The sequence below is a fragment of the Mustela nivalis genome (assembly GCF_964662115.1).
Source record: "Mustela nivalis genome assembly, chromosome: 10".
Classification (NCBI taxonomy): domain Eukaryota; kingdom Metazoa; phylum Chordata; class Mammalia; order Carnivora; family Mustelidae; genus Mustela; species Mustela nivalis.
In genome coordinates, this window is record NC_139029.1 from 40,132,439 (window position 1) to 40,156,295 (window position 23,857).

The 23,857-nt window shown below is 36.5% G+C and overlaps 1 protein-coding gene across 36 annotated transcripts in view; it reads right to left on the reverse strand.

Moving 5' to 3' along the window:
- TUT4 (terminal uridylyl transferase 4) overlaps positions 1–23,857 on the reverse strand; it is a 199,669-nt gene that overhangs the window by 59,832 nt on the left and 115,980 nt on the right. For all 36 annotated transcript variants that reach the window (XR_014299950.1, XR_014299951.1, XR_014299952.1 and 33 more), the window contains 4 exons: positions 18,835–18,951; positions 10,148–10,325; positions 8,163–8,251; positions 6,859–6,910 (listed from right to left, as the gene is read on the reverse strand). Coding sequence is in view for 29 of the 36 variants with exons in the window: in XM_082688377.1 (XP_082544503.1) it covers positions 6,859–6,910; positions 8,163–8,251; positions 10,148–10,325; positions 18,835–18,951 (436 nt within the window). In the remaining 7 variants the exon portion in view is untranslated. The remainder of the gene's footprint in view (positions 1–6,858; positions 6,911–8,162; positions 8,252–10,147; positions 10,326–18,834; positions 18,952–23,857) is intronic.

The window sequence follows — 23,857 nt, forward strand, 5'->3', positions numbered from 1 at the left end:
TCTCTGAGGGCGCACTGAGGAGTGGGGCCTCGAGCTCTCCGCTCCTCTGGGCCAGAGACTGGGAGGCCACCATTTTCATTCCCATCCTCCTGAACTGTACGGAAAACGTTCGGGGAACAAAAGCTCCGGAAAGCGAACCTGAGCATATTACTCAGCCCAGGCCCTGGTAAGAGCGGTGCAATTTCGCCTGGGGCAAAGACACTTGAGAATCACTACAACACGCCCCTCCCCCAGAAGATCAACAAGAAATCCAGCCAGGACCACGTTCAGCTACCAAGGAGTGCAGGTTTAATACCAAGGAGAGCGGCGGAATTTCAGAGAAGGAGAAAGCAAAGCAATGAACTCATGGCTTTCTCCCCATGATTCATTAGTCTTGCAGTTAATTTAATTTGTTGTTTTTTTTTTCAATTTTTTTTTCTTCTGCTAAATTTTTTTTTACCTTTTACCCTTTTCTTTTATAACATTTTTTAACTAGTTAATCTAATATATATATATATATTGTTCCTTTTTATATTTTTTCTTTATTCGTTTTCTTATTTTATTTTTTTTTTTAAGATTTTATTTATTTATTTGTCAGAGAGAGAGTGAGTGAGAGCAAGTACAGGCAGACAGAGTGGAAGGCAGAGTCAGAGGGAGAAGCAGGCTCCCTGCGGAGCAAGGAGCCCAATGCGGGACTCGATCCCAGGACACTGGGATCATGACCTGAGCCGAAGGCAGCTGCTTAACCAACTGAGCCACCCAGGCGTCCCTCGTTTTCTTATTTTAATTGTTTCTTTTTTTTTCTGAACCTCTTTTTATCCCCTTTCTTCTCCCCACCCCCACACTTTGGGGTCTCTTCTGCTTTGGTTAAAGCATATTTTCCTGGGGTCTTTGTCACCCTTTTAGTATTTTACTTGCTCCTTCATATACTGTTATCTGGACAAAATGACAAGGCAGAAAACTTCACCACAAAAAAAAGAACAAGAGGCAGTACCGAAGGCTACGGACCTAATCAATACAGATATTGGTAATATGTCAGATATAGAGTACAGAATGACGATTCTCAAGGTTCTAGCTGGGCTCGAAAAAGGCAAGGAAGATATTAGAGAAACCCTCTCAGGAGATATAAAAGCCCTTTCTGGAGAAATAAAAGAACTAAAATCTAAACAAGTTGAAATCAAAAAAGCTATTAATGAGGTGCAATAAAAAATGGAGGCTCTCACTGCTGGGATAAATGAGGCAGAAGAAAGAATTAGTGATATAGAAGACCAAATGCCAGAGAATAAAGAAGCTGAGCAAAAGAGGGACAAAAAGCTACTGGACCACGAGGGGAGAATTCGAGAGATAAGTGACACCATAAGACGAAACAATATTAGAATAATTGGGATTCCAGAAGAAGAAGAGAGAGGGGAGCAGAAGGTATATTTGAGAGAATTATTGGAGAGAATTTCCCTAATATGGCAAAGGGAACAAGCATCAAAATCCAGGAGGCACAGAGAACCGCCCTCAAAATCAACAAGAATAGGTCCACACCCCATCACTTATTAGTAAAATTTACAAGTCTTAGTGACAAAGAGAAAATCCTGAAAACAGCCTGGGAAAAGAAGTCTGTAACATACAATGGTAAAAATATTACATTAGCAGCAGACTTATCCACAGAGACCTGAAAGGCCAGAAAGAACTGGCATGATATAATAAGAGCACTAAAAGAGAAAAACATGCAGCCAAGAATACTATATCCAGCTAAGCTATCATTCGAAATAGGAGGAGAGATAAAAAGCTTCCAGGACAAACAAAAACAGAAAGAATTTGCAAACACCAAACCAGCTCTACAGGAAATATTGAAAGGTGTCCTCTAAGCAAAGAGAGAGCCTAAAAGTAGTAGATCAGAAAGGAACAGAGACAATATACAGTAAGAGTCACCTTACAGGCAATACAATGGCACTAAATTCATATCTCTCAATAGTTACCCTGAATGTGAATGGGCTAAATGCCCCAATCAAAAGACAGAGGGTATCAGAATGGATAAAAAAACAAAACCCATCTATATGTTGCCTACAAGAAACTCATTTCAGACCCAAAGACACCTCCAGATTTAAAGTGAGGGGGTGGAAAACAATTTACCATGCTAATGGAAATCAGAAGAAAGCAGGGGTGGCAATCCTTATATCAGATCAATTAGATTTTAAGCCAAAGACTATAAGAGATGAGGAAGGATGCTATATCATACTCAAAGGATCTGTCCAACAAGAAGATCTAACAATTTTAAATATCTATGCCCCTAACATGGGAGCAGCCAACTATATAAACCAATTAATAACAAAATCAAAGAAACACATCGATAATAATACAGTAATAGTAGGGGACTTTAACACTCCCCTCACTGAAATGGACAGATCATCCAAGCAAAAGATCAAAAAGGAAATAAAGGCCTTAAATGACACCCTGGACCAGATGGACATCCCAGATATATTCAGAACATTTCATCCCAAAGCAACAGAATACCCATTCTTCTACAGTGCACATGGGACATTCTCCAGAATAGATCACATCCTGGGTCCTAAATCAGGTCTCAACCGGTATCAAAAGATTGGGATCATTCTCTGCATATTTTCAGACCACAATGCTCTGAAGCTAGAACTCAATCACAAGAGGAAATTTGGAAAGAACCCAAATACATGGAGACTAAACAGCATCCTTCTAAAGAATGAATGGGTCAACCAGGAAATTAAAGAAGAATTGAAAAAATTCATGGAAACAAATGATAATGAAAACACAACGGTTCCAAATCTGTGGGACACAGCAAAGGCAGTCCTGAGAGGAAAATATATAGCGAGCGGTACAAGCCTTTCTCGAGAAACAAGAAAGGTCTCAGTTACACAACCTAACCCTACACCTAAAGGAGCTGGAGAAAGAACAAGAAAGAAACCGTAAACCCAGCAGGAGAAGAGAAATCATGAAGATCAGAGCAGAAATCAATGAAATAGAAGCCAAAAAAACAACAGAACAAATCAACGAAACTAGAAGCTGGTTCTTTGAAAGAATTAATAAAATTGATAAACCCCTGGCCAGACTTATCAAAAAGAAAAGAGAAAGGACCCAAATAAATAAAATCATGAATGAAAGAGGAGAGATCACAACTAACACCAAAGAAATACAAACAATTATAAGAACATACTATGAGCAACTCTACGCCAACAAATTTGACAATCTGGAAGAAATGGATGCATTCCTAGAAACATATAAACTACCTCAACTGAACCAGGAAGAAATAGAAAGCCTGAACAGACCCATAACCAGTAAGGAGATTGAAACAGTCATCAAAAATCTCCAAACAGGGCGCCTGGGTGGCTCAGTGGGTTAAGCCGCTGCCTTCGGCTCAGGTCATGATCTCAGGGTCATGGGATCGAGTCCCACATCGGGCTCTCTGCTCAGCAGAGAGCCTGCTTCCCTCTCTCTCTCTCTCTCTGCCTGGCTCTCCATCTACTTGTGATTTCTCTCTGTCAAATAAATAAATAAAATCTTTAAAAAAAAAAATCTCCAAACAAACAAAAGCCCAGGGGCAGACAGCTTCCCGGGGGAATTCTACCAAACATTTAAAGAAGAACTAATTCCTATTCTCCTGAAACTGTTCCAAAAAATAGAAATGGAAGGAAAACTTCCCAACTCATTTTATGAGGCCAGCATCACCCTGATCCCAAAACCAGACAAGGTTTTGAAAACCATCAAAAAAGAGAGCTATAGACCAATATCCTTGATGAACACAGATGCGAAAATTCTCACCAAAATACTAGCCAACAGGATTCAACAGTACATTAAAAGGATTATTCACCACGACCAAGTGGGATTTATTCCAGGGCTTCAAGGTTGGTTCAACATCCGCAAATCAATCAATGTGATACAACACATCAATAAAAGAAAGAACAAGAACCATATGATACTCTCAATAGATGCTGAAAAAGCATTTGACAAAGTACAGCATCCCTTCCTGATCAAAACTCTTCAAAGTGTAGGGATAGAGGGCACATACCTCAATATTATCAAAGCCATTTATGAAAAACCCACCGCAAATATCATTCTCAATGGAGAAAAACTGAAAACTTTTCCGCTAAGGTCAGGAACACGGCAAGGATGTCCATTATCACCACTGCTATTCAACATAGTACTAGAGGTCCTAGCCTCAGCAATCAGACAACAAAAGGAAATTAAAGGCATCCAAATCGGTAAAGAAGAAGTCAAACTATCACTCTTTGCAGATGATATGATACTATATGTGGAAAACCCAAAAGACTCCACGCCAAAACTGCTAGAACTTGTACAGGAATTCAGTAAAATGTCAGGATATGAAATCAGTGCACGGAAATCAGTTGCATTTCTCTACACCAACAACAAGACAGAAGAAAGAGAAAGGAAGGAGTCAATCCCATTTACAATTGCACCCAAAACCATAAGATAGCTAGGAATAAACCTAACCAAAGAGGCACAGAATCTATACTCAGAAAACTATAAAGTACTCATGAAAGAATTGAGAAAGACACAAAGAAAAGGAAAAATGTTCCATGCTCCTGGATTGGAAGAATAAATATTGTGAAAATGTCTATGCTACCTAAAGCAATCTACACATTTAGCCATCTTTTTCAAAGAAATGGAACAAATAATTCTAAAATTTATATGGAACCAGAAAAGACCTCGAATAGCCAAAGGGATATTGAAAAAGAAAGCCAACGTTGGTGGCATCACAATTCCGGACTTCAAGCTCTATTACAAAGCTGTCATCATCAAGACAGCATGGTACTGGCACAAAAACAGACACACAGAACAATGGAACAGAAAGAAAGCCCAGAAATAGACCCTCATCTCTATGGTAACTAATCTTCGACAAAGCAGGAAAGAATGTCCAATGGAAAAAAGACAGTCTCTTCAACAAATGGTGTTGGGAAAATTGGACAGCCACATGCAGAAAAATGAAATTGGACCATTTCCTTACACCACACACGGAAACATTCTCAAAATGGATAAAGGACCTCAATGTGAGAAAGGAATCCATCAAAATCCTTGAGGAGAACACAGGAAGCAACCTGTTCGACCTCAGCCGCAGCAACATCTTCCTAGGAACATCACCAAAGGCAAGGAAAGCAAAGACAAAAATGAACTATTGGGATTTCGTCAAGATCAAAATATTTTGCACAGCAAAGGAAACAGTTAACAAAACCAAAAGACAACTGACAGAATGGGAGAAGATATTTGCAAACGACATATCAGATAAAGGACTAGTGTCCAAAATCTATAAAGAACTTAGCAAACTCAACACCCAAAGAACAAATAATCCAATCAAGAAATGGGCAGAAGACATGAACAGACATTTCTGCAAAGAAGACATCCAGATGGCCAACAGACAAATGAAAAAGTGCTCCACATCACTTGGCATCAGGGAAATACAAATCAAAACCACAATGAGATATCACCTCACAGCGGTCAGAATGGCTAAAATTAACAAGTCAGGAAATGACAGATGCTGCTGAGGATATGGAGAAAGGGGAACCCTCTTACACTGTTGGTGGGAATGCAAGTTGGTGCAAGCACTCTGGAAAACAGCATGGAGGTTCCTCAAAATGTTGAAAACAGAACTACCCTATGACCCAGCCACTGCACTACTGGGTATTTACCCTAAAGATACAAACATAGTGATCCGAAGGGGCACGTGCACCCGAATGTTTATAGCAGCAATGTCTACAATAGCCAAACTATGGAAAGAACCTAGATGTCCATCAACAGATGAATGGATAAAGAAGATGTAGTACATATACACAATGGAATACTATGCTGCCTTCAAAGGAAATGAAATCTTGCCATTTGCGACGACGTGGATGGAACTAGAGGGTATCATGCTTAGCGAAATAAGTCAAGCGGAGAAAGACAACTATCATATGATCTGCCTGATATGAGGAAGTAGAGATGCAACATGGGAGGTTAAGGGGTAGAAGAATGAAGGAAACAAGATGGGATTGGGAGGGAGACAACCCATAAGTTACTCTTAATCTCACAAAACAAATTGAGGGTTGCTGGGGAGAGGGGGTTTGGGAGAGGGGGATAGGGTTATTGACAGTTGGGGAGGGTATGTACTATGGTGAGTGCTGTGAAGTGTATAAACCTGGCGATTCACAGCCTGTACCCCTGGGGATAAAAATACATTATATGTTCATAAAAAATAAAAAAATTTTAAAAGAGGGCGCCTGGGTGGCTCAGTGGGTTAAGCCGCTGCCTTCGGCTCAGGTCATGATCTCCAGGTCCTGGGATCGAGTCCCGCATCGGGCTCTCTGCTCATGGGGGAGCCTGCTTCCCTCTCCATCTCTCTCTGCCTGCCTCTCTGCCTATTTGTGATCTCTGTCTGTCAAATAAATAAATAAAATCTTTAAAAAAAAATTTTTTAAGAAAATTTTAAAAGACAAAAAAAAAAATATATCAAAAAAAGAAAAGATTTTATTTATTTATTTGACAGAGAGAGATCACAAGTAGGCAGAGAGGCAGGCAGAGAGAGCAGAAGGGAAGCAGGCTCCCCACTGAGCAGAGAGCCCGATGCGGGGCTCGATCCCAGGACTTTGGGATCATGACCCGAGCCGAAGGCAGAGGCTTAACCCACTGAGCCACCCAGGTGCCCCAAGGCAGTACTTTTTTACATATCAGCTTTAAATATACTTTTGATCTAATGACATATAAATTTTGTAGCACACCTACTCAACAAATATAAAACTTTATGTAATATAATGACTCAAATATGCTATGAGTGTTATTTGAACTTGGTTAGTCATATATAAATAATACATTCCATGCACCCTTAAAGAATTTTCTTTAGAAAGACAAATTAAAAAAGAAACTCACCACTTTTTTTTAAAATCCCAAGCACTTGTATCAGAAGATCTGGATGATTCATCTAAAAGATTTCAAATCAAATCAATATACTACTTTCATAGTTCAAATTGCATACTTTAGGGAGAACTCAATTTCATTAAATATTTAAATAAAATCATGCTCTGTATCTTAAAATAACGAAAAAAGAATGGAGTTTTATATTAACAAATATTGTTCATGGCAGTAGAATCTAATAAATAATGGAGTACTATTATTCCATCTTAGAATGAGAAAAGATTCTGGAATTTCACAGTAAAACAAATGGAAAAGAAATTAGTTTACCAAATTATTGTTAAAGAGAAGTTGTTGAGATAGGAAATTTAAGAGATACTGTTACTGGCAGCATGGTCAAAAGGCATAGATTAAATACTACTTTAACAAGCTTGTCAAATTCTTAGTGTTATATGTACTTTGCAGCTATTTTTAACTATTTAATAATCACATGCTAATTTTAAGTAAATGACTGTATCAGATGAAAATTAAAACATCAAATTTTCACCTAAATCAATCCACTTTGAGTATCATTCAAAAAAAATCAGTAACACACATCAACCGATCATTTTAAATGTCTCATACATCAATAAATAAGTAGTATTATTTGTGCTAGTTACTACTTATTTCAAAAGTACCCACGATGTACCACACACTACCCAAAAATGCCTGGTATACAGCATGTCATGTAATAAAAAGTTATTATCCCCGTTTTGTAAATTAAAAAACTGAGTCTCAGAAAGTAACTGCCTTGCTGCAGCCAAGATTTGAACACAGATGTATGATTTCAAAACTCTTTTCACTTTCTATACTGCTTACAAGCAATAACTGTTCAACAAAATCAAACATGTATAAGCATTTTCATTTTTTACTGTATTCCTCTGCTTTCCTTTTCCTCTCCCTTATTTCTTTATTCCACCTATGTCTAACACTTAATAGTTTCCAAAAGCAACCTTTAATTATGACAGTAACACTCTACAAACCAGTATTCCAGTCCCCCAAAATACCAAGTACTAGTTAAGAATCACATAGAAGGGACGCCTGGATGGCTCAGTTGGTTAAGCAGCTGCCTTCGGCTCAGGTCATGATCCCAGTGTCCTGGGATCGAGTCCCACATCGGGCTCCTTGCTCAGCAGGGAGCCTGCTTCTCCCTCAGCCTCTGCCTGCCATTCTGTCTGCCTGTGCTCGCTCTCTCCCCCTCTCTCTCTGAAGAATAAATAAAATCTTTAAAAAAAAAAAAAAAAAAAAGAATCACATAGAAAAAGATTTTTCTAATTACTTACCCTGGGAGGAAATTTTATATCTATATTAACATCACTATTTTTCAGAGCAAACTTAGTCAGAGATGAGCCATACAACCTAAGTGAACACTCTGGAAATAAAGGAAAAAATATCAAAGCATGAAATAGAGTACAAATGGGAAAATTTTTAAAACAATGGTAGGAAAAATGCATATATTTTAATTTCATGTCTTCCAATTCTAGTTACAACATTTAGAGAAGAATGACATCCTTTCTAATTGATCTAACAAGATAATAAAAATGTTTCTCGATTATGAGGGTCAGGGACAAAGATGGAAGAAATTACTTATAAAAGTCCAGTGTTTAAACAAAATTTTAGAACAGTTCATTTAGGAATGACCAGACGTATGTTTAACATTTAATATGTAACAGTAAAGAATGTACTAACCTAGGTACAGCTACTGTCATAAACTACATTTATTTATTTTTAGATACTTATATTTACGTAAGAGCACTAAAACAGTAAAGGGATCACAGACATTCAATGCCAACATTCTTTAAAAATTCAAACAGAAGCCTAATCACTTGAACAAAAAAACAAAATCCTGGGGCGCCTGGGTGGCTCAGTGGGTTAAAGCCTCTGCCTTCGACTCAGGTCATGATCTCAGCATCCTGGGATCGAGCCCCATATTGGGATCTCTCTGCTCAGTGGGGAACCTGCTTCCTCCTCTCTCTCTGCCTGCCTTTCTACCTACTTGTGAACTCTGTCAAATAAATAAAATATTTTTAAAAAATTAAAAAAAAAAACACAAAATCCTGTAGTTCTGAAGAAATTCACAGACCAAAATATATAGGAATAGTAACATACAACCTACATCTTTTTCGGACAGTCGAATATATTATTTCAAAAATTTTTAAAGGTTCTCACCAGAGGGCAAGTTGAAAAATAACATGATTGGAACTACTGGGGCAGGCAGGTGCAGTTTCTTAGAAAATGTGAGCTCATACTCATTTGTATATATAAAAGTCTACTTTTCAAGTTCACAAAACATCTGAATGTCACTGAAGTCATTAAAATCATAAAAATTTCATTTCTATTTTTAAGATAGAAATTTTTAGGCATCTTTTTTAGGTATCTTAAGTTATTTAAATAATCACTATACCCTACATGGGGCTTTACCCCACAACCCCAAGATCAAGAGGCACACGTTCTTTCAACCGAGCCAGCTAGGTGCCCCAATACTAAATTACTTCTGCATATAATTTAAATTAGTATTCAATTTTTTTTATAGAAAGCCACATTATAACAGAAATAAGAAAGAGAAATGAAAATGTCTTCCATTTCCAAATTTCAATTTTACATTCTTTCTTAAAATCTCACAATTGCTCTATATAAAACCATAATTTGTCAAATGCTCAATATCCCTTTGGTGGTTGAGAAATGAGTCTTATTTAATAGATATTTATTTAAATTCAATATTGATGTAAAAAATTATAAGGGCTAAACAAATATAATCTTTATATAAACGTCTGTAATAAACCTGGCACAACTCTCACTTACACCAAAAACATAAGCTTTCTATAAAGAAAGAGCAAAGTCAAAAAGAAATAAAAGTGCAAATTTTACTTCTAATGACCCCACTTAAATTAATTTTTCCCCACCATCAGGCCAATAAGACTCTTATTCTATGACTGGCTAGAATGTATATACTCAAAATAATATAACTATAATGTCCATTCAGAAGTCAGAAATACTAAAAATATTAAACATAAGACCTTTAAGAAGTTTTCCTGAATCTGACATTTAAAAATTCTTTATTACAAAAATTATGTTCGTAACTCCCCATTTTCCTTTCCTGAAATATCTCCTTCCCAAAAAATCACTTAAAAAATAATTAAATTCATCTGCTTTTAAGATAGAGAAACAAAGAGATAGGAAAACAAAGAAATTTACACAAGTAAAGCCAACAGGAAGCAAAGGGAAGAGTTGTACGATTTTAAAAATTAAGCATGAAGTATATTTGTACCTGGTAAAAACGTTGTTATAATCTTTGACATTTCCTCCACAATTTCCTGACGGACTCTGAGGTCATCATCTGTTATTCCATGTTCTTTTGCTAGTTCAATAACTGCAACACTTAAAGCAGCCAAGTGGCCAGGAGTAGGAGGTGGCAGAGAACGAAGCTCACTTTCTTCCTGTTTTTCCTATTAGTGTAATATTTAACAACACCATAAAAAATCTTTTCTATTTTAATGTCCTTACACTTAGGATAAAAGACTAAACAAATGTATTAACTCAACAAATATTCACCTTCTACATGCCTGATTCAAGATAACTAGGATAAGGAAGTGAACAAGACAGAAATCCCTTCCTTTGTGACAAAGTATTGGAAGATTGAGGGGTGCTTTGGGACAGGTTCCTATTAAACATTAAAAAAATAAAAATTTGTTCTTCTGTTTGCATAAATTCTGAAATTCTACATCAAAGCCAAAATAATTTAAGTACAACACTTGGCTGTTAATTTTGCGGATAATTTTATTACAACAAAGATGTAGCAGAAAGTCTTGAATCCTCTCTCATCTGCATATTAAATGGTCACAGGAAAATATCCTAGACACTTCATCACATTTGTTATATTGCCTACCATTTAAAATTGATTTCTTTCATTTTCTCCAATGCTAAGCCAAATGTTCCCCAAAACCCTTGATTTCACTAAAAGTCTGAAAGCCAATTTAAAACCAAAAACTAAAGAGGACCAAGTAAATTATATATATACAATTTTTAAAGATTAATTTTTTCCTGATTTTTAAAGAAATACATGCTAATTGCAAGAGTTACATAAAACACAGGAAAATACAAAGAAAATCATCCACAATCTAATACATACGATTTCCTTTTTTTTTTTTTTTTTAATATTTTATTTTCTGAGAGAGAGAGAACAGGAAAGGGGAAGGGCCAAGGGAGAAACAGACTCCCCAGAGCCCGAGATGGGGCTCAATCCCAGGACCCTGAGATCATGACCTAAGTCAAAATCAAGTCAGGCACTTAACCAACTGAGCCATTCAGGCACCCCTTCCTTTATTTTATTTTATTTTATTTTATTTTATTTTATTTTATTTTATTTTTTTTTTTTTACCATAACTGGGATCATACCATTTCTTTAATGTTATAATAATGGCATTTTCTATACCCCACATTTCAGTCAAGAGACATTCTCTTACTTTTTTGAGGCATGCAGCTCTCAACAATTCTAAAAATCAAAAGTGGCTTATTCTCTCTTCTCTGCTACCCATAATATAGTTAAACAAAGACTTCACTCTATTTCTAATTTTATTCAGTGTTACCATATTTAGTCTCAACATAAAGTTTACCTAAGATAAAGGTAAACTATATCAAACATAGGGGGTAAGACAACCTCATTTTTATAAATTTCTGTGAATATTTCTGCAATCTTAATTATAATCTAAATCTTGGATGAGTATCTGAAGTTCTAAGATCTATTTTTTTAGGATTCATCCTAATAGGTACTAATAGCTACACACTTAATACCAAAAAATTCTCTGAATTATATTGCTAAGCTGTCATGGAAATAAAGATAAAAGAGAGTCGATGAACATACTCCTCTACCTATGTTATTAATAAGCCTATCCTATTTCCTTTAGGATGCTGTTCCATCTAACAGTCTCACTGATATCCTTCTATCAATGATCATCCTCATATATCCTGTCATAAGTGTGCTCAATGAAGTCTCTGCCCTATGTAACTTAATTCTAGTTAGAGAAAATAGAAACAGATAAATAAATGTATACTATCATGTCAGGAAAAGCTATGAAGAAAATCAAACAGGTACGACTACACACTGATGGGCAAGGGTTATTATTTTAGCATAGAGTGGACAAAGAAGGTCCCTCTAAACAGGTAATGTTTAGCAGAAACCTAAAAATGAAAGAGAGAGACATTTAAATTTCAGTGGGAAAAGCATTTCAGATACAGAGAACAGTAAATTCAGAAACTTAAGGCAAGAAAGTACCTAATGTTATTTGAAGAGGTCAATGTGGCTAAAGGGTTAACAAAAGGGTGACTAGAAGGTGATACGGTTGAAAAGTTAACTGGAAGCTAAATATCATATGACCTTAAGTAAATTGGTAAAGACTTACATTTTATTCTAAGTTGAGAAGCCAAAGAGGGGCTATACCAGAAAGTAACATTATATGACATATTTTAAAAGAACAATCCTTGCTGATAAATAAAGAATAACAGACTATAGTATGGGGGCAGGAAGGAGGGCTAAGTTGGAAATAGTCCAGGTGAGAGACAGTGGTAGCACAAACTAAAACAGAAAGAGTACGAGGGCCTAGCCAGCTCAGTCAGTAGAGCATGTAACTCTTGAGTTCAAAGTCATAAGTCTGAGCCCCACACTGGGCACAGAGATTACCAAAAAAAAAAAATAAATAATAAAAAGAAGAAGAAGAAGAAGAAGAAAAAGCCCAAACAGAAAGAAGAGTGTGTGTGACAAATGACTAAATTGGGAATACATAATGTTTTGAAGGTAAATTCTATACAATTTGTTAATGGTTTGAATGGGGGATGTAAATCAGAGAGATAAATCAAAGGTGCTTGTCCGAAGCACCTGAGTAAATAAATGGTTCTGCAGAGATGAGGTAAGTTCTGGAAACAATCAGTTTAGGCTGGGAAATAGTGCCCAAGAAGGAAGAATCTCCTAATGAGCCTCCTATTTCCAGACTCTGCCCCTTCATTCTATGCCCCTTACTTCCACCAGTTAGTCTTCTACTTTAAAACTTTCAGAGGTGCCTGGGTGGCTCAGTGGGTTAAAGCCTCTGCCTTTGGCTCAGATCATGATCTCAGGGTCCTGGGATTGAGCCCCTCATCGGGCTCTCTGCTCGGCAGGGAGCCTGCTTCCCCCTCTCTCTCTGCCTGCCTCTCTGCCTACTTGTGATCTGTCTCTGTCAAAGAAATAAATAAAATCTTAAAAAAAAAAAAAAAACTTTCAATTAATCCTCAACAGAATACCAGCAAACCAAATTCGGCAAATTAAATAGATTATACATCATGACAAGTACAATTTATTCCTGGAATGCAACAATGGTTCAACATACAATAATCAATGTAATCATCACCTTAACAAAATGAGAGGAAAAAATTTTTTATCTTGATCAATGCATAAAAAGCATTCAACAAAATTAAACATCCTTTTGTGGTCAAAAACAAAACAAAACAAAACAAAATACCGAACTAGGAATAAAAAGAAACTACCTCAACATAATAAAGACATATTTGAAAAAACCACAGCTTACATTACAGTTAGTGGTTAAAGGCTGTGAAAGTTTTTCCTCTAAAGTCAGTATTGAGTCAAGAATGCCCATTTTCACCACTTCTATTCAATATATTAGAGAAGTGTTAGCCACAAAGAAATGAGAGGCAATGAACTTGAACAGGAAGAAATAAAATAATCTCTATTCACAGATAATAATCTAATACGTAAAAAACCCTAAAGATGCCAGACACACACAAAAAATTAGATCTAATGAACTAAATTCAGTAAAGTAGCAGGACACACATCAACACAAAAAAAAACAGTTGCACTTCTAGACACTAACAACAACCAATCTGAAAAGGAAATTACGAAAACAATTTAAAACAGTCCCCAAAAGAATAAAATACTTAGAAATTACCTTAAAGAGATGAATGACTTGTACAATGAAAACAACAAAACACTGCTTAAAGAAATGAAAGAAGACATGAAGAAACAGAAAGATATCCCATGTTCATGGATGGGCAAGCTTAATATTGTTAAGATATCAATACTACTCAAAGCAATCTACAGATTCAATGCAATCCCATCAAAATTCCTTTAATCCCTATTTGCAGAAATGGGAAAATTAATCCTAAAATTAACATGGAATCTCAAGGGACCCAAAATAACCAAAACAATCTTGAAATAGAAAAGAGTCAGAAATTCACATTTCCTGATTTTGAAACTTCTTACGCAGAGCAATAGTATTCAAGACATTATGGTACTGGCATAAAGACAGATGTATAGGCCAAAGGAATAAAACACATAACCAACTCATTATGGTCAAATGATTTTTAATAAGGGTGTCAAAATCATTCAATGGCAATGGACTGTCTTTTCAACAAATGGTGAAAGGAAAACTGGATACCCACATGCAAAATGGACCCTTATCTTACACCCATATACAAAAATTAACTCAAAATGGATCAAAGACCTAAATGTAAGAGAAAAATTATAAACTCTTAGAAGAAAAAAGCTTCATGACACTAGATTTGGCAGTGATTTCTTAGCTATGAAACAAAAAAACCCACAAACAACAAAAAAAAATCAGACAAATTGGAATTTATGAAAAGTAAACCTCTGGGGGGCACTTGGGTGGCTCAGTGGATTAAGCGTCCAACTCTTGATTTCGGCTCAGATCATGATCTCAGGGTCATGGGATCAAGTCCCACATCAGGCTCCGAGCTCAGTTCAGAGTATGCTTGAGATTCTCACCTTCCCTCTGTCCCTGCCCCTACTCATGCTTGTTTGGGCTATCCCACTAATTATAAATAAATAAAACCTTTAAAAAAAATTAAAATTCTGTGCATTAAACAACACTATTAATAGAGTAAAAAGGCAACCCACAGAAAGGGGAATATATTTGCAAATCACATATATGATAAGGGATTAATATCCAGAACATATAGTCTGAAGTTTTCTTTTATTGTAGAATCTTTTTCTGGTTTTGGTATGAGAGTAATGTGGGACTCATGTACTGAAATTAGGAAGTTCTTACTCTTCAGTGCCCTGAAATATGTGCAGAACTGGTACACATATTATCAAAATTATCCCAGAGCTCAAACGTGACCCTTTCTTTCTTTTTTTCAAGTTCTTTTTTTCTTTCCAATTCATTTTGGATGTTTTCCATTGTTATATGTTCAAGTTCACTAACCTTTTCTTTTGTAAGGTCTGATCTACCATTAGTCCCATTCAGTGTATTTTTCATCTTAGACACTGTAGTTTTCATTCTTGTAAGTTCAGCTTTAATCTTTTTTGTATCTTCCATGTCTCTTTATATTTTTAGAATATCAGGAATATAGCTATCTGCCTTGATGTCCTCCTCTGCTAATTCTTTTCTGTCAATTCAAGGTAGTTTTGATTGGCTGATTTTTCTCCTTATTGTGGTATGTATTTTCCTGCTTTGGCCTTACTATCTTTGAATGCCAGACAATGTGAACTTTTTGTGGTGACAGATATTTTCTATTTCTGAATATACCCTCAAGCTTTGTTCTATAACAACATAAAACCCTGGAAATAGTCCTTTTGGGTCCTGCCTTTAAAAATTCTTTAGTTGGGGACACCTGGGTGGCTCAGTGGGTTAAAGTCTCTGCCTTCGGCACAGGTTATGATCCCAGGGTCCTGGGATTGAGCCCCACATTGGGCTCTCTGCTCCGCGGGGAGCCTGTTTCCCTTCCTCTCTTTCTGCCTGCCTCTCTGCCTGCTTGTGATCTCTGTCAAATAAATAAATAAAATCTTTTTTAAAAAATTAGTTTAAAAAAAATAAAAATAAAGTCTTTATTGGGATCAGACTGCATTTAGTTTCTATATATTCCCCACTCCTGAAAAAAGATCCTGTTGGGCACTCTACTCAATGCCCATGAAGTACAAGTTTTTCAGTCTGAATAGTGGGAAGGTACTATTCTCAGCCCTATGTAAGGATCAAGCACTATTCTAATTTCTTCAGATGATTCTTTCCCTGGCTTCAGGCAGCTTTCTCACATGCATGTACCAATCAGTACTATGCTGAATACTCTGAAGGTACTGTCTTTTTATCTATAGATTTCTTTCTGTATAACTTTCTCTTTTTTATTATCCTGTCCTACAAACTCTAGCCACCCTGGATTCCCTGGACTCAAGTTCATCTCCACAACTCTGGGAGTGTACTGGGTTCCCCTTCCTATAATGCAGTATGGAAACTCTCTCAAACTATAGAGTAATTGTTGGACTAATCTCATTTGTTTTCCATTCACTGCCTGAAAACCATTCCTAGCTATTTTTATCCCTTTTTTCCTTTGGTTTATTCAGGAGTAAAGGTAAATCTCATTATTATTACAACTTCAACTAAGCAAAAATCTACTACAACTGCTTTTAAAAAGGTGGTTTTTTTTGTTTTGTTTTTTGTTTTAGTTTTTTTGTAATGTCATCAAATATCCTTATAATGTATATAATGTCTACCCGCTTTCTTTTTAAGTTTCTTGTGTGGAATTCCCCGAGCTTCCTGGAATTAATGATTAGCATCACTCAACATTTCTTGAGGTTTTTCAGTTGTTATCTCATAAACTACCAATTGTCTTTGTCCTGTTAAATTTTCTGAAGCTCTAATTAAATCAAAATAATATGCTGATAGGGCACCTGGGTGGGTCAGTTGGTTAAGCAACTGCCTTCAGCTCAGGTCATGATCCTAGAGTCCCAGGTTGGAGTCTCCTATTGGGCTCCCTGGTCAGCAGGGAGTTCTGCTTCTTCCTCTGACCCTCTCCCCACTCACGCTCTCTCTCTCTCATTCTCTCGCTCTCTCTCTCAAATAAATAAATAAAACCTTTAAAATAATAATATGCTAGTAAGATTTTAATTTCTAGGGCACCTGAGTGGTTCAGTCATTAAGCGTCTGCCTTTGGCTCAGGTCATGATCCCAGGATCCTGGGATCAAACCCCGCATCAGGCTCCCTGCACAGCAGGAAGCCTGCTTCTCCCTTTCTCACTCCCCCTACTTGTGCTCCCTCTCTTACTGCGTTTCTCTCTGTCAAATAAATAAATAAAAATCTGTTTTAAAAAATTAATTTCTTTTCCTTCTGAGTTCCTGATTTTCTTCAGTGCGCTCATTTTTTTTTTTTTTAAGAAAGACATATTGAGCACCTACTTTGTCAGACACTGTCCTAAGCAACAGAGAAACAAAAATAAGAACTGAAACTTGCCCTCTAGAATATTGGATATTCAAGTCAAGAAGAGGAGAGAAAGCAGACATGCACAATACAATATATCCAGTTTTCTGATCAAGCAGCTCTGCAAGCACAGAGAAAGAATACCTAATCCAGACTTGTTGGGAAGGTCAGGTCAAAGAATTTTTCTCAGAGAAAATACACAGTAGACACTCAGACACTCCTACATAAGTAGGAGATTATGTAATATTACTATTACCGCCCTGAGGGGTGCCTAGGTGGCAGAATCGGTTGAGCATCAGACTCTTGGTTTTGGCTCAGGATGTGATCTCAGAGTTGTGGGCTAGAGCTCTGTACTCAGCACAGAGCCTGCTTGGGATTCTCTCTCCCTCTTCCTCTGCCCCTCCCACTTGTGCTCTCTCTCTCTCTCTAAAATAAATAAATGTATCTTTAAAAAGATATGTATCAGCCTGGGGCACCTGGGTGGCTCAGGGGGTTAAGCCTCTGCCTTCAGCTCAGGTCATGATCTCAGGGTCCTGGGATCGAGTCCCACATCAGGCTGTCTGCTCAGCAGGGAGCCTGCTTCCTCCTCTCTCTCTCTCTCTCTCTCTTTCTCTCTGCTTGTCTCTCTGCCTACTTGTGATCTCTCTCTGTCAAAAAATAAATAAAATCTTTAAAAAAAAAAAAGATATGTATCAGCCTCATAAAAAATATACATTACCACTTTGAAAAGAAAAGCTTAAATGGCTAAAATACTAATAACTTTTTTAAAAGCATTACTCATACCTATGTCTATGAAATGTTCTAATAAAAATAACTGAAAAATTATGAATTCTGACAGTCTAAAGATTATAAAGCCCTGCATGGTCTGGACTTCTCTAGCTTCATCTCACATCATTTTCCTCCTATCTCTTTTTGCCCAAGTCATACTACACTCTTTCTGTTCCTCATATGCCATGTCCTCACTCACCTTTTTTCCTTTTTTCTTTTTAAGATTTACCTATTCATTTTGAGAGAGCACATGCACAAAATTGGACTGGGGGCAGAGGAAGAAAATTTCAAACAGATTCCCTGCTGAGCGCAGAAGTGACTCTCAGACAATCCCACGATCCATGAGATCGTGAACTGAGCTGAAACCAAGTGTCAGACACTTAACCAACTAGGTACCCCCTTTTTGCCTTAATTTCAAACTACTTCAAAGTTCAACTCAAGTATCTTTCTCAGAAATGTCCCTGTTGCAGATTAGGTAAAATATCCTTGTATACTTCCTTAGCACCACATTTCTCCCTTTAATAGAACTCAATATACTTAGATTCCTTTTCAGTGTATGCCTCCACCAATATTTTAGAAAATCTGAGGGTAGGAACCACAACTATCTTATTCACCACTGCCTAGACCTAGTACACAAAAATTCAGTAAGCATCAGTTGGACTGATTGTATTTGGCAGTTCTTTTTTTAATTAAGATTTTATTTTTAAGTAATCTCTATACCCACAACATGAGATCAAGAATTATATGCTCTATCAACTATGTCTGACAATTTTAACTTTGAGAATCAACATACTTTAGTACGAACAGACTGGCTCTGAAAAGGTTCCTGACCACCTAAGATAAAAGAAGGGCAATCACAGCTTTTAATGCTATCACTTCACTTACTAATGTAAAACAGGACAAATACCCCATTTTTAGTTTCATAAATAAGTATTTGATAGAGTTTTGCCATTTGAAAAATAAACAATATATTTTGAAAAAAGAACTCACCAAAATATTTTTCTTATGTCGTTTCTCCTTTATATGTTTATGAGCTCCCTGGATGTTTTCAATGTGAATTAAGCAAAGTTTGCATAGATATCGGCAATTGGTATATTCTGGTGAGCGCTGAAAAGTTAAAAAATGCATTTTTTCAGAAAGCAGAGAAGTAAGTATTTGACTATATATGGGAATGATATAATTACATAAATATAAGAAACAAAAACAAGCATTAAAGGAATAAATTTTTAATAAATCAGTACTTATATCCCCAAGAAATAGTTGTCCTTTTCAAAACAGTCATCATAAGAGATGATATACTCATTTCAAACAACACTACAATAATGCTAAATGTTTAATACTTATCTAATATAGTCCTTAGAATACAATGTAGGATAAGAACGGCAGTCTTAGTAGTCTTCTTCCCAATGCTTTCCCCAAAATTGGTTTCAAACCTTGAATTTTTGATAAAAAATAAAATCCACCCTCAAATAGGAGATTTTAAAAGAATATGAGTTAAGAATATGGAAGAATATTCAAAAGCTTAGTTCTGGAAACATTCCACTCAATCACCATCTCAAGGAAATAAATGAATAATCTCGAGGCCACTATTCTAAAGGGGACAATTCTGATGACACACAAAAATTATCATAGTACTTTAGTCATACTTTATAATAACCTGTTCGTGAAATAATAAGAAAAAAAACTTAACTAATTCCAAAGTGCCTATTATGTGCCAGGTGCTAAGTTAGGTGCTTCATACACAATTTGTCTTTTTAATACCTCTAATAATCCAATTAGATTACTATTATCTTCATTCTCTACAAAAACTCATACAGCCTGTAAATTTCACAAGGATATAATATTAAGTAGGAGATGAACAATTTAAATTCATGTATATCTGATCCCAAAGCCAACTCAACCCATATGATTATAGAATGAAAAATTACCAAAGCATAATAAATACACACTGAATTTTAAAACATTATTTCCAGTGCCTTATACTGCAATTGATGAAATTACAACAATGCTTAAATTTTTTTTTTTGACGGAAATAACATAAATTTATTGAAACTGGTTTTGGGGAGGGTGGGTGGGTGGCTAGTTGGGGGTCTTCCAAAGAGAATGGGGAGAAGAGCCAGCGCCCGGCCAGGAGGGAGCGGGTGCCAACAATGCTTAAATTTTTATTTCAAATTGATCTTCAGTAGCTTGCAACTCCTGACGGATTCTCTAACTTCATAATATTGATTTTCTTCAAATGGAGAAACCAGCTCCAAATTTAGCAAGAGTCCTACCACAGACTAAAAATAAATACAGCCATCATTTATAAAGTATGTATAACCTTCAACTTTATGATTCCCCATTTTACTGGCAAAGCAACTAAATCTCAAACTTAAATAATTTTGTCCAAAACAATAAGCAAAAAGGAAAATTCAGCTCAATTCTGTCATTTCAATTTGTAGTATAAAAATTCTTTATCCCTTCGCAATAACATGGATGGAACTAGAGAACATTACGCTAAATGAAATAGGTCAGTCAGAGAAAGACAAATATAGTATGATTCCACTGACATGTGGAACTTAAACAAAAACAAATGAGTTAAGGTTAAAAAAAGAGAGGCAAACCAAGAAACCAAATTTATCAAGAGAACAAACTGATGGTTACCAGGAGATAGATGAGTGAGGGGATGGGTTAAATAGTGATGGGGATCAAGGACTACACTTGTTGCGATAAGCACCTGGTGATGTACAGAAGTGTTCAATCGCTCTACTGTATACCTGAAACTAATATTATACTGTATATTAACGAACTGGAATTTAAATAAAAACTTAAAAACAAAAAACCATAAAAAAAACTCTTTCAAATCTGTCCTTATTGAGGAATTAATTAAGCCCTTGCAGAGACTCCTACCTCTTAGTTTCTAACCACAACTAATACTTAATTCCCTAAATATTTTCTGAGCTCATAACAAATGTCAAACATTTGTCTAGGAAGGAGGGATATATAGCATAAACAAAACTGTCCTTAACAATTTACTTCTAATATACAGAGACATGTAGTAAAGAAATCCACAGATAAGTAGGAATATGGTGCAGGGGTGTTAACTACTTTTTTAAAAAGGAGCATCACTGGAATGCCTGGGTGGCTCACTTGGTTAAGCGGCTGCCTTCAGGTTGTGATCCCAGAGTCCTGGGATAGAGGCCCACATTGGGCTCTCTACTCAGCGGGGAGCCTGCTTCCTCTTCTCTCTCTGCCTACCTGTGATCTGTCTTGTCAAATAAATAAAAATAAAACCTTTACAAAAAAATAAATAAATAAAGACCTTACTGATAAAATAATTGAAAGGAAGTGAAGGATTAAACTATGTGAGTATTTGGGAAGAGATATTCCAAGTAGAAGGAAATGTTAAGCTAAGGCCTTCAGAAAGGAATATGTTAATATGTCTGAGACCCTGCAAAAAGCCTAATATGTGACTGGCACTGAGTGGTAAGGAGGGCCAGATCATAGGGCCCCTTGAAAGGACTCTGGTTTTTATTCCAAGCGTGAGGCAAAGACACTGAAAGTTTTTGAGCAGAAAATTAAGTTTTCATCTATATTTTAAAAGGATCCTTGCCTTCCTAATTTCTTTAAGAACAGAAGCAGGAAGAACGTATTGCCATTACAAGCATACTGCAATGATCTAGACAAGAGATGATACTGGCTTGGTTCAAGAAGAGTGGTGAAAGTGGCAAGGGTCAGGACTGAGGAATTGAAAACATAAATACAGAACACTTAAAGCTATGAATATTGATGAGGTCACTAAGGGAGTCAAGAAAAACTCATCATGGGGCACCTGGGTGGCTCAGTGGGTTAAGCCGCTGCCTTCGGCTCAGGTCATGATCTCAGGGTCCTGGGATCGAGTCCCGCATCGGGCTCTCTGCTCAGCAGGGAGCCTGCTTCCTCCTCTCTATCTCTGCCTGCCTCTCTGCCTACTTGTAATCTCTCTCTGTCAAATAAATAAATAAAATCTTTAAAAAAAAAAAAAGAAAGAAAAACTCATCATAAACGTTTTTCAACTGTAAAATATTAGCAGACAAGGACTTGTCTGGATTCCTTTTTGTAAGAAAAGTTTGTTTTAACATAAATGGGGAGTCAAAAGGCTTGTGATGACATCTCTATTGACCTTGGATTAAATCTCGAACACTGGGACACGTGGGTGACTCCATCGTTAAGCATCTGCCTTTAGCTCAAGTCATGATCCCAGGGTTCTGGGTTCAAGCCCCACATTAAACTCTCTGCTCTGCACAGAGGAAGCCTGCTTCTCCCACTCTCACTTTCCCTGCTTGTGTTCCCCTCTCTTGCTGTCTCTGTCTCTGTCAAATAAATAAAATCTTTAAAAAACTCTCAAACAGGGGCACCTGGGTGGCTCAGTGGGTTAAGCCGCTGCCTTCGGCTCAGGTCATGATCTCAGGGTCCTGGGATCGAGTCCCACATCAGGCTCTCTGCTTAGCGGGGAGCCTGCTTCCCTCTCTCTCTCTGCCTGCCTCTCTGCCTACTTGTGATCTCTCTCCGTCAAATAAATAAATAAATAAAATCTTTAAAAAAAAAATCTCGAACACTGAAAACTGCTTCTATAACCTTAAAATGAAATAATAAAAATTGCTCTAGTGGTAAAATAATTCAATTCTACAAGTAGTTGATCTTTACCGCTTAATACACACCAGACACTATACGAAGAACTTTTACTTGTATTTATCATACCTAATCCTTAAACAATGAGCTAGGTGTTATTTTTATCAACTCGATTTTAATGAGGAAGAAACTGAGGTTTAAAGAGGTTAAGTAACTTATCTAATGTTACCCAAGCAGTAAGTGGCAAAGGTAGATAAGTCACTCCAAAACCTATACACTTATACTTACCTATATACTAAGGAAACTACTTCTAATTAATAACCAACTACCATGTGCAAGGAACTATATTAAGCACAGTAGCAAATGGAACAAAAATGTTTTCATGACATCATGAAGCTTCTAGTTTCATAGAAGAGACACACGAAAAATGTTTTAAAATTCCTTCATTATATAGTTATATTTTATTTTACTATTAAACACAGACATTAATAAATCTTCTTTAAAGTTTCTGCAAAAGAGGGGCGCCTGGGTGGCTCGGTGGGTTAAAGCCTCTGCCTTTGACTCAAGCCATGATTTCCAGGGTCCTGGGATCAAGCCCCGAATCAGGCTTTCTGCTCAGCATGGAGCCTGCTTCCTCCTCTTAATTGCCTGCCTCTCTGCCTACTTGTGATCTCTGTCTGTCAAATAAACAAATAAAATCTTAAAAAAAAAAAAAAAAAAGTTTCTGCAGAAGAGCTAGAATAAAGATTGCTGGGCATGGAAATTCCAAGTATTTCCTAGTCAACATTTAACACTAACTATAGGGAAATTTACCCTTCTGACCTAATAGCTTAGATTCTTTCCTTCTCCGGTACAGTTTAAAAATCTACATCTTTACTCATCAATCAGATAATGTATGGGTATACTGTGAACCCAAGAACTGATAAAATCAAAAGCAGGTATTTAAGAATATTCTTAATGAATGTCTAAAGCTGATAAAGAAAAATATTAATTAAGAGTACACTAAATTGAAAGTAAGAGGTTTTAGAGGACATGAGAAACAAAGAAGTGCCAGGAAGAAAAGAGATTATAGACATCTATGCTAGTACTGGCACACTCATTTTGTATCATTGCTGCTTAAATTCAAATAAACTCAAACAGCAAATATTTTTGTTCTATGCTTCTAAGCTTTTCTTTTACTCCCTGCATTCTTTCCTACCACTATCAAACATCTATTCTACCTTAATTTCTTTCTTCTCCCAAGAACTGATCTTTCCTGCTTTACATCCTATCCCATCCAGTCCTACTAACTATTTTTCTTAAAACACATTTTTCACATTTCTTTTTCACATGCCATATAATTCACCTAATGCACCAGACTTCCCCAATTCACCTCGTCAACTCCTACAGATACTCCTTCAGACTCAGTTCCAATGTCACCTGC